At 39.5% G+C, this 12,551-nt stretch overlaps 1 protein-coding gene across 1 annotated transcript; it reads left to right on the top strand.

Moving 5' to 3' along the window:
• The first annotated feature begins 5,470 nt into the window (after window positions 1-5,470).
• On the top strand, window positions 5,471-11,740 carry LOC129741352 (uncharacterized). Its single transcript, XM_055733077.1, has one exon. It carries the CDS (start codon window positions 5,471-5,473, stop codon window positions 11,738-11,740), a length of 6,270 nt encoding a protein of 2,089 aa, XP_055589052.1.
• Window positions 11,741-12,551: the final 811 nt, after the last annotated feature.

A 12,551-nucleotide genomic window follows, 5' to 3' on the forward strand; every position in this document is an offset into this window, starting at 1 on the left:
ACTGTAGAAATTATAGGCCTTTATTTCCTCCTATCTAATACTGCAAGAAAGCAAGAGCAGAAACTTCAAACGCGTTTTTCTCGAAAGCACATTTTTAAAGTTCGTCATTTGAAAACTACTTCTCCGATTCTTTCAAATTTGGAACATATTTTCTACATATAAAATACCAGACCACAACGTTTTTCTTTTTTTGATTTTTTTACTTTGGGGAGATTTTACAGATAAAAAATGGCGGATTTTTTCGTGAAAAATCGTTGTTTTTGCTTCAAACAGCCACAAAAATTTCATTAACAATTTTTTAAGTTAAATAAAAACGTTGAGGTCTAGAAAAACATCTATTAAAAATATTTTGCTTTGATTTTTTGACTTTAGATGATTCTGTGCTGAGATACAGTGTCCTGTTTTCTAAAAGGCATCCTCAAAGTGCTCCGTCACCGGCTCATTTTTCAATGTTTTTCTACGAAAAAATTACTAAATGTTATTTTAACAATGCTTTGTATAATGCAAAAAATTTGAATACATTTGTTTGAACGATAGCTCTAGAAAAAAATCGTGAAAATGGTGTTTTTTTTACCCGTTAGACCCTACCCCCCCTTAAGCTTCAAAGAAAGGTACTTCCGGAAAAAATATCAGCTTCATTTATTGCTATTGGTCTCATACAGAAATGCTCTTATTTCTGCTCCCTGACGACCAATTTTAAACTCAGAACATCCCTATCGAATTTTTTATTGTTTCTCAACACTTGACATGGAATGACCCGTATGTTATTTTATACATTTATGGATATTAAATAGCTAGACCGTATAGTAAAATTGCAATTTTTCACACCAATAAGTATCAACGAGCACGATTTTTTTTTACAAAATTACCCGATTTCTTACTTTGTAACGGTTTTTTTCTGTTATCCATTTCAACCTTCACGTTCAGGTGCCGGAAAGTTCAATCTTTGAGTTAGTTATCTCAGTCAACATTTGTAAGACAATCAGGTACAAGGTACCAACATAATTTCGCTCTCAATCACTTTTCTTCCCGCTATCAATAGTCACTTCAGGAAAGATTACCGGCCCATTAGTGATCATCGACGATATCTAACAGACCGCACCCATCAGATTTTGGCTTGGGGTCTGTCCAGAATCATCACACACACGTGTGTGGTGTGCCACATACACACTCTCAATCATCTCAAATGACTCCTCCTCTTCCCCATACTCCTGATTGTTTAAGCGATAACGCTGCTGCTAGAAGACAGAAGAGAAATATCGCTTCTAATCGCTATTAATGGACGTCTATTAGATGAAGTCGTTGCGTTGTCAGGTTTATTACATTCATCGGGCAAACCACAACGGGCTCATCGATTAACTTTCACTTAAGCCCCCCTTTTGGTCGATTGTGATTTCGAGAAGGTTGGAGATGCTGGGAAGAATCAACCGACAAAGACCATCCCGGGCGAGATGTTTGGGATGAAAAATGACCCTTTGATTGACACCCCACGGCTTCGTAAAGTGTCATTCAAACGGAGAGAATCAATTCAGGGTGAGCTTAAGGGAAGACATTATTGGATTAATTAATTATCATACACGAACAAACGGCGGTGGTCAGACTGACTAGTGACTGGTGAGATTAGATAGGATTTGCCGTTGGCTTCAAATGACAGTTGAGGGAAATTTTCAACGAGTGGTTGACGGACATGTCAAGAAATTGTCACCCATTCTGGGAGAACATCTCTGTTTCCACTGCACTGATTGAGAAATCTCTAATTTTGTAACTTTCTACTGAAGAGATTGAGTTGAAAGAAATTTCTGAAAATAACAATAAAATAATTATAGGCCTTGAGACAGTACTCCTCGCCAAAGTTGTACAAATCAATTTACAACTGATTTACTGCTCATCATTACAACGTATCCAATTGATAATTGATACTGTTCGCTTAAAATCCAGTTAATTGTCGCTAATTTCACTGAATTAATTAAGTTCAACTCTCAATCAATGAAAAGATACAAGTCCCAAGTAGTAATGAATGGTTACACCACTTCAATGATTCAAGTTTCCAACAGGAAAGAGTTCAAGTTTTTCTCTCTCGCACCTGAAAGTTCTGCAGCGGAGCTGCAGCGAACACCTAATTGCTGTTTCCTTTCCTTGAAGATTGCAACCCAACTTAGTAAAGGTAACAATTTAGCGAAGAAATATTGCCACATTTTGGCAGAAACATTTCGAGTTTTCGCTGTCAGCAGCTTCCATTCAGCTTTCAAGTTTCCGAAGATGAGCTTGGTTCGACAAAAGTGCACTCTATAATTTTCTTTCCTGGAAATGTCAGGACACCTTTGAAATCGGATTCGACCCCCCTCGCTAATTAAAGGTTGAATTCTACAGAACCGGTCAAAGCTCCTACGGCTTGAGATCGTTAAAACTTTCGATCGAATTGATAGGTGAATGATGACGGTTGTGAAAAAAACTTTCAATAATATTCAATAGCACTTGTAGAATAATAATGTAAAACTCACACCATTAACGATACTTGAAATCGTTTCCAGGTCAGTGTGAATGATTTCAAGATGCTCAGCATATCCATTCCCAAGCAACCAAACGGCCCATAAAACGGGTTTAAGAAAGCTTGGTCAGCCACATCATTGATATGAAGTACGCTCAAATTCAGCCTCCAAAAATCGTTAACCGAGCAAAAACTCTCTCTATATTTCAATTGCACCCTTGGCATCGGTTTATATCACCTTCTCTTGATTATTTACTTTGTTATGTACATGCCCACGCAACGGATTCCAAACTTGAAAAAATGTTCAATTGCTTCTTTTCTACATTTCCTACATATATCGCATCAGTATGGCCACTCAAGTATCAAATTATTTATTAAAAAAAAAACTTGCCCGGTTTGGGGATTGAACCCGGACCACAAGACCACGCCTAGATGTTGTTATAAATGTAACTTAAACTCAAAGTGGTGTTTTGATGTACCTCAAGACACTTTTTGTGACTAAGCAAGGCCCGTTTTGAGCACTTTGGTGCCCTTTATGTGAGTTAAGTCCCTTACAACGTACATATAAATCACTTAGGCAACTTTCCAGTTCATTAATGAGTACATAAAGTCCACTCAAGGGAATTGGGCATGAACAGTCACATACAACGTATATATTAATCACTTTTGCAACTTTCAAATTCTCTGCAAGATCGATTTTTTTAAATTTTTCTTAGGAGTTCTGCGCGAGAGCTGCTTTATGCTGAAGAAAAAAGTGAAAAACGATAGGCGATACATTCCAACATCAAATGTAGATATGAGCAATAATATGTTTTCAAATTCAACATCAGAAGGTTTAACATCTCGTGACTTTGGTTGAGTGTATATTAAGCTTGCAAGATTGCTCGGTTTCAACCGGGTTTGCGCGAATATTTATTACAAAATTCGGAAAAAGTCCGGTCCGGCTCGGTTTCATTGAAAAAGCTCGGATTCATTCACTTTATTTGCCAAATAAAACAAAAATAAAACAAATTATTTTGTTAAAATGCTTTATTGATGCGAAAAAAACGAAATTTTTCGAGTAAGTTTTATAAAAATAATCATGAAAGGTTTTTGGAAACTTCAAATACGATTTAATATCTGCTGATGAGTTTTGATGAATAAAATTTTTTAAGTTATTTTTTCTTAATTCTTGTCGTTTATTCCTTGGTTTTGACCAAATTTACCTGGATTTTCGGTTGACTATTTTTAATTTAATTAAACGCTCAGATGTTGCCAGGTTTGTGGATAAAATAGCCCGGATAAGAGCTGAAAAAATTCTGTAAACCTTAGTTTTGTCTGACATATCAATAACAGAATAGATATATGCAATTTTCTATAAGTTCAAGTTCTAATTATAAACAGGTTATATAGGAATTAGTCTTAATATTGTAATTTTACTGATTTAAGCAATTTTTCCATTTTAAGTTAGTTCACTTGGTGAAATACTAATTTTGAAAAGTCTACGGATTTTTATTTACGCTGGTGTTTTCAATACCACCATCAATTTATGCCAGGTCATTGCACAAAGGTATTCTACAGAGTTTTGACTATGAGACAAGGTTGCAGAAAACTGTTTTGTGTTTTTCACAAATAAAAATATGTTATTCTGTGATTTGACCTCAAAATTCTGTGATGGTTTTCCGTGATGCTGTTGTCATAAAATTTATAGAAAAGTCAAGTAAAATATTCACAATCTAATCGTATTTTGATAATTCCATTGAAAAAAGTAAATTTACATAACAAATGCAATAATGTTTCATGATTTAGATAAAAAATATGAGGGTTTAGTTTCAAAAGTATGTACAAAATGCAGAAGTTCTACAATTTCTGTAAAAATTTTCATATTCTGTGAAAATTCGCAAAAGTTCTGTGAAATTACAGATTATTCTGTGATTTCGGCAACCTTGCCATAAGAAAGCATTAAAATATCGATAAGAAATAAAATCTCAAGCTGAGTAGAATGCTACAAATATTTTAAAACCCTTCAATTGTATGAAAAAATCTAAAAATGTATTGTAATTTTCAAAAAAGTTTTATGGACCCGAATATTAAAAAAGGTCCCTAATAAAAAAAATGCTACAGAATATTGAAGCTCAATTAAAGGCTAAGTAAGCCTTCAAGTGATCGTTCTATGGAACTTTCGATTACATGAGTATTCGATAAAAAATCTGGTTTCCTCAAGAAAGTAGAGGTCAAAAACGCTACCGACTTAATGGTTTCGATTTTATTGGCATGTGTGACGACCTCTCGGACGTAGCGTCTCCATCATCACGGTTGCCAGCGAAATTTATTTGTATAGTATTAAGTACCTTTAAGCAACATAAATGTCAAGAGAAAAAGATAGATATATGTATAAAGTAAAAGGCATGTAGTTAGCAAGATTGTCAGATGAGATAAAACGGAAGTTGCAAAGCGTGTAGTTGGCGGCAAAAACTAAGATAGCTTATCGAAAATTTCTATAGTACAAAGTACTAGTAAGTTTATTTCGATTGAATCCATTTCTTTCAAGCACTAAATCATTGCTAATTTATGTATGCAGGAAGCTATCATCAGACTTGTTCCGAAGAGTGCATTAGAAGCAATCCAGTAGATCTCGGTCCAGACAGTTGATGGACGATCAGCACGTTGTAGGTTATACCTGAAATAATTAAAAATAACATAAAATCAATTCTGAATATTAGTGATAGGTTATCGGAACTTTACTTGTCGTACCAAGTTCCTACGGATGAAATTCGTGGTGTAGAGTAGCAGGATATAAGGAAAGGAAAAGGTTTGGAGAAACAGAGTAGAAGAAGTGGCAAAAAACAGTAAACGTAAGTGGAAATAATTTCCCAATTTGATGATTCCTTAATTGAAATTATATTTTAGGATTTTTTAATATACATTCTATTAAAAAATTGGAAAATTTTGCTACCTATTTCTGTCGACAAACCACATTAAAAAATCGTTTACTCATCCAGTATGCCGAGAAATCCTAAACCTGCTATCCCTGAAATGAGTGACGGCACCTTGATGATCGATGATGGTAACTCAAACAACTGTAAACAATGCGGAGGACCAGAGACCGATGAAATGGTCCAATGCGACAGCTGCGATTTATGGTTTCATTTTAGTTGCGTGGACGTAACAGACAGCGTCGCAGACCGGTCATGGAGTTGCCCATCATGCCGTGCTAATGTTCAAAGCTCAGTAAGTACCCATAAATTGCCCCTTAATGTGCCACAGATTCGCCCGACAATTAGTCAAATGCCCCCCGTTGAAAAGGCTACTCATCATCTTCGAAAAACAATCGACGTCGTGAGCCAACTATCAATACCAAGTACGAATATAGCCCCAAGTTCTATTTTCCCCCCATTAAATACAACACCAACAATAACATTTGCTTCATCGAATGACGTTCGCCGTAGACCAACATCAAACGTAAATATACAGTCAATTCCTGTCAGTACTACGCTCAATTTGAACTCGATCGTGCAACCCAGTGCAATGTTTAGTGCGCCTATTTCTAGTGCTATGGTTTCTGTTTCGAAAACACCCATCTCTTCTAGAAATGCTCCACCAGTAACGGCCAACAAGTTGTCCATGCAGCCTGCGAACGATAAACGCAACCTTGGAAAGGAACTTCCAGCGAATCAACTGCAGCAGAAAGCGACAAATTCCCGAAGGTCATCAACTAACCGAGCCATTCTTCTAGAGCTGAAGAAGTTGGAGGAAGAGCAGGAGATTCTCAATCAAATGCACCAACAGAAATTGGATAATCTTAGCAAACGATATGACTTACTTCAAGAGGCGGCCAGTGAATCATCCTATGGGTTTGCTGCGGAGGAGGTGGATTCGGATACAAAGGTAGAAGATTGGCTAGAACGGTCCAATCAGCAGAAGGCTAATCCCTTTGAAGAGGAATGGAACCACTCGGCCACAGGCAGGAGACCTCCGAATGCAGCTGTACCATCGGGCATGACATCGCGACGTGAAGATGTACCTCTCCAACCGGTTACTCAGCAGCGACGATCTTCCGGTAAGATACGATTTGAGCAACAGTTAGTTACAGCAGCAAATGATAATCATAATGATCGGATGCTACCAAGTCAGCAGCCGTTCCTACAACCCTTTGGAGAACAAGCACAACGTTATAATGATCTCGGAGGCTCACAGCACCAAGCAGCAAATTATCAATTCCTTCCTAAACACCGATCAACGCCTCAGTATTCAAACTTCCATACTGTACAGGGGAATGCAGACATCGACCTGACTAACAGCCAAGTACACGCTAGGCAAGCTGTAAACCGAGAGCTTCCCATCTTTAGCGGAATTCCTGAAGAGTGGCCCCTGTTCTTTTCCACCTTTAATACCACTACCTCAATGTGCGCGTTTACACCCGAAGAGAACCTTTTACGGCTTCAAAAATGTTTAAAGGGAAAGGCGTTCGATGCAGTCAAATGCATGTTGATGCACCCATCCAATATAACAACTATCATTTCAACGTTACGCATGCTATTTGGAAATCCAGAAATTATTATTCATAATCTTGTTTCGAAAATTCAAGCCACTCCAGCACTGCAAGCAGAACGGTTGGATACACTTATTGAGTTTGCTCTGGAAGTGAAAAATTTGTGTGCAACAATTGAAGCATGCCAATTGGAAGAGTATACTTATAACATCACACTTCTCCGTGCGCTAATTGGAAAACTTCCTATGTTGTTCCAGGTGGAATGGGCAAAGTTTACGAGATCGTTGACTGTATTGACCCTTAAAAAGTTTTCTGATTGGCTTTATGATTTAGCCGAAACAGTTTCACCAATAGCTTCTTTAACAACAAATGCCAGGATGGTGAAAGTCGCCAAAAGAGGCACAGCGTTTCTCAACACACACTTAGAGTGTAATCAAGTACAGTTAGATTCCTTTCCATCAAATAGGCAGAACGAACAGGAAAACACTAGAGCTTTCGTACAGAACAAAATTGTCGATAGGGCTTGCATGGTATGTAAGGAAGGCTGTCCAAATATTGAGAAATGTAAACGATTCGAAGAATTAAGCTTCAAGGCGCGCTGGGCAGTTGTGAACGAATTCAGACTCTGCAAACGTTGTCTAGGAAGACATGGACGAGCTCCTTGCAAATCGCACAAAATCTGTGGACAGCAGGGCTGTCAGTATAAGCATCACCCATTCCTTCACAAATTTATCGAGGTAGGACCACAAAGCGTTCTAAGGGAAGGACCACAAAGCGATCCAATGGAAGGACCAAGTTCAATTACCACAGGTGAATGTAATATGCACCACTCTTCCAATCAAGCACTTTTGCGAGTAGTGCCTGTCATACTTTACGGACCTCAAAAACAAATACATACGCATGCGTTTCTTGACGATGGATCGTCCATTACCTTGGTTGATACAGCACTAGCGTCGGACTTAGGAATCAGTGGAAAATCTGAACCTCTTTGTCTGAAATGGACAGGAAACAAGACTCGTAGGGAAATGGATTCCAAAAATATAAGCCTCGAAATATCAGGTACAGAGAAAAATCACAAACGTTTCCAACTACCAGAAGTACACACCGTATCCAATCTCAATTTATTTCACCAGACATTGGATATGGAAAAACTGAAAGATCGCTACCAACATCTGCAGGGAATTCCGGCGAAATCCTATATAGACGTACAACCAAGGATTCTTATTGGCAGCAATTACGCAAATTTAGGTTACGTTTTGAAAGGGAAAGAAGGTAGAATGTTTGAGCCGGTTGCTACCAAAACTCGACTTGGCTGGATCGTATACGGAGGCAGTGACAAAACGTGGCTACAGTTCTTAGAGTATCACCACCTGCATCACTGTGAATGCAAGGAAAAAGGAAACGATGAACTTCATAACGCAATGAAAGAGTTTTTCGCTATCGATAAAGCTGGTATCGAAAAACCTATGAGGCTGATTGAGTCAAAGGAAAACCGCCGTGCATGTGACATCTTGGAATCATTTCAGCGTACTGCGAGTGGTCGTTATAAACTAAGACTTCTGTGGAAATTCGATGAATTTCGTTTACCAAACAGTAAAGCTAACGCTCTACGTCGAGCACAGTGTCTCGAAACGAAACTTAGAAAGGACCCACAGCTAGCTGCTGTGTTGACTGACAAGATCAATGATTACGTTTCCAAGGGCTATATTCGAAAATTATCTGACAAAGAGCTGGCTGTAAAGCAGAAACGAGAATGGTATTTGCCTATATTCCCGGTATTTAATGCCAACAAACCGAAGAAGGTACGCCTGGTGTGGGACGCAGCAGCTAAGGTTCAAGGTGTCTCGCTCAACTCACTACTGCTCAAGGGTCCTGATCAGAATACCTGCCTACTCGATGTGCTGATTCGGTTTAGAGAGAACCGGATAGGGGTATGCGGCGACATTAGGGAAATGTACCATCAAATTCTCGTCGCCGAAGAGGATCAACACTGCCAGCGCTTTCTATGGAAAGGGAATCTAACGGATGGCGAACCAAGCACCTATGTGATGCAGGTGATGACCTTTGGAGCAAGCTGCTCCCCCAGTTGTGCTCAGTTCGTAAAAAACTTAAATGCAGAAAAATACGAAAGCCAATACCCTAGAGCAGCCGCAGTAATAAAAAATAATCACTACGTTGATGACATGCTGCTAAGTGTGGAGTCAGAACAAGAAGCTAGTCAACTGGCTCAAGATGTTCATTTTATACATGCTCAAGCGGGATTTGAGATGCGAAACTGGTTATCGAATTCTCCAACAGTATTAGCAGCGCTCAATGGAAGTAGTCTACAAGGAAAAAGCTTAAACTTTGAAGATGAGTTGTCCACAGAGAAAGTCCTAGGGATGTGGTGGTGTACTGCAGCCGATTGTTTTACGTACAAATTGTCTCCGAAACACGAAGAAGATTTGCTAGCCGGCAGACGCGTACCAACGAAGCGTGAAGTACTTCGCACACTTATGGCGATTTTCGATCCGCTAGGATTTCTTTCAAATCTACTTATCTTCCTCAAAATACTGCTGCAGGAAATTTGGAGGAGTTCAATTGGATGGGACGAAAAAATACCGAAAAAACTTTTTGATGACTGGCTAATGTGGCTTAGCGTGTTACCAACAGTTCAAAACATCAAAATTCCCCGCTGTTATCGCTCGAAAATATCGTTTGATGAGAATACATCGATAACCTTACACACATTTGTTGATGCAAGCGAATTAGGATATGCGGCTGTAGTTTATCTTCGATTCCAACAGGGCAACAGAGTTGAAGTTGCCATTGTAGGGGCTAAGGCTCGAGTAGCACCCTTGAAGTTTCTTTCAATACCGCGTATGGAACTACAGGCAGCAGTTATTGGGACCAGATTGGCTGATTCTGTTGCGAAGGCACTATCGTTCAAGACGAAGCAACGGTTCTTTTGGAGTGATTCCCGAAACGTTCTTTGTTGGATAAGATCAGACCACCGCCGATACTCACACTACGTTGCTCATCGGGTCAGTGAAATTTTGGAAACCACACAAATTAAGGACTGGAAATGGATATCCACCATGGACAACGTTGCAGATGAAGCTACGAAGTGGCAACGCTTACCTGATCTTAACAACCAAAGTCGATGGCTAAATGGTCCAGACTTCCTGAGAGAAAACGAAACGGCGTGGCCAAGCGAGCACTTTGGGAAGGAGTTTACGGAAGAAGAGCTTAGACCGAATAATTCTTGTAACGTGCATAGCATATTTCCTGTCAATCATTTACGACCAGATAATTGTAGGAGTTGGAATTTTCTCAGGCGAACTGCAGCCTGGGTTCTGCGATACATTGCCAACCTCAAAATTAAAGAAGAATTTAAGACGAAACGCGAACTGGGACCACTTTCCGGCAAAGAAATCCACCGAGGGGAGGTTTTAGCGTTTAGAGAAGCCCAAAGTGAGCACTTCGATGGCGAAATTAGTTTACTAAGCTCAACATTACCTTCCCCGTCTCAAATACCGAAATCAAGCTCAATATATAAGCTTTGGCCATTTCTCGATGACGAACGAGTCTTGCGAGCTTCTACTCGGATCGGCGCTTGTGAAGCAGTCAGCATGGATGCAAAACATCCTATCATACTTCCGAAAGACCATCGAATCACTTGGCTAATCGTACAACACTACCATGTTAAATTCTATCATCGCAACCATCAGACAGTCATCAATGAAATACGACAAAGGTTCCGTATAACTCCTAGGTTATCCAGTTTGTACTGGAAGGTTCGAGCGAATTGCCAGTTGTGCAAGAATCTGAAGGCTGCTCCGAGACCACCTCGGATGAGTAATCTTCCAGCAACAAGACTTTCCGCGTTTACCAGACCATTCTCGTTCGTAGGCGTCGACTATTTCGGTCCGATGTTTGTCACCGTGAAGCGTAGTACTGAAAAGCGTTGGGGCGTATTGATAACATGTTTGACTATTAGAGCTGTACACATCGAGATAGCACATTCCTTGTCAGCAGAATCCTGCATAATGGCACTTAGAAATTTTATGGGGAGAAGAGGTACACCGATTCAAATTTTTAGCGACCGTGGCACAAATTTCATAGGGGCAAATAAAGAGCTTAAGTTGGCATTAAGGGAAATGAACCAGAATACTATTCTTCGAGAAATTTCAAGTCCAGACACCACTTGGTCTTTCATACCACCAGCGTCTCCTCATATGGGTGGATCTTGGGAACGAATGATCCAAACAGTTAAACGTAACCTAAATCAGATCAAACCCAAGCACCAACTTAACGATGAGGTGCTACGCAACTTGTTAATAGAAGTAGAGAACACCGTCAACTCTAGGCCGCTAACTCATGTTTCATCTGAGGATTCGGAGCAACCAGTATTAACTCCGAACCACTTCTTGGTTGGGTCATCGAACGGGTTGAAACCAGCCTCGTTGTTGGACGACAGGGACGAAGTCGTGAACAAATCGTGGAAGTCGTCGCAGATAGAAGCAAATATCTTCTGGAAACGTTGGGTACGAGACTACCTACCCGATCTTACCAAACGTACAAAATGGCACGCTCCAGTGGTTCCTATCCAGGTGGGCGATATCGTGGTGGTAGTGGACTCCAATCTACCTAGAAACTGCTGGCCAATTGGCAGAGTTATTTCAGCAGAACCAAGCAACGACGGAGAAGTAAGAAAGGCGGTCATCCAGACATCCAACGGAATCTACGAACGACCAGCAGTGAAGCTTGCTGTACTGGATGTTCAACGCAAAACGGAGTAAGCCATAGTACATTGTCTTACTGGGGGGGAGTGTGACGACCTCTCGGACGTAGCGTCTCCATCATCACGGTTGCCAGCGAAATTTATTTGTATAGTATTAAGTACCTTTAAGCAACATAAATGTCAAGAGAAAAAGATAGATATATGTATAAAGTAAAAGGCATGTAGTTAGCAAGATTGTCAGATGAGATAAAACGGAAGTTGCAAAGCGTGTAGTTGGCGGCAAAAACTAAGATAGCTTATCGAAAATTTCTATAGTACAAAGTACTAGTAAGTTTATTTCGATTGAATCCATTTCTTTCAAGCACTAAATCATTGCTAATTTATGTATGCAGGAAGCTATCATCAGACTTGTTCCGAAGAGTGCATTAGAAGCAATCCAGTAGATCTCGGTCCAGACAGTTGATGGACGATCAGCACGTTGTAGGTTATACCTGAAATAATTAAAAATAACATAAAATCAATTCTGAATATTAGTGATAGGTTATCGGAACTTTACTTGTCGTACCAAGTTCCTACGGATGAAATTCGTGGTGTAGAGTAGCAGGATATAAGGAAAGGAAAAGGTTTGGAGAAACAGAGTAGAAGAAGTGGCAAAAAACAGTAAACGTAAGTGGAAATAATTTCCCAATTTGATGATTCCTTAATTGAAATTATATTTTAGGATTTTTTAATATACATTCTATTAAAAAATTGGAAAATTTTGCTACCTATTTCTACTCTGTTTCTCCAAACCTTTTCCTTTCCTTATATCCTGCTACTCTACACCACGAATTTCATCCGTAGGAACTTGGTACGACAAGTAAAGTTCC

The sequence above is a fragment of the Uranotaenia lowii genome, chromosome 2, assembly GCF_029784155.1.
Source record: "Uranotaenia lowii strain MFRU-FL chromosome 2, ASM2978415v1, whole genome shotgun sequence".
Lineage (NCBI taxonomy): Eukaryota > Metazoa > Arthropoda > Insecta > Diptera > Culicidae > Uranotaenia > Uranotaenia lowii.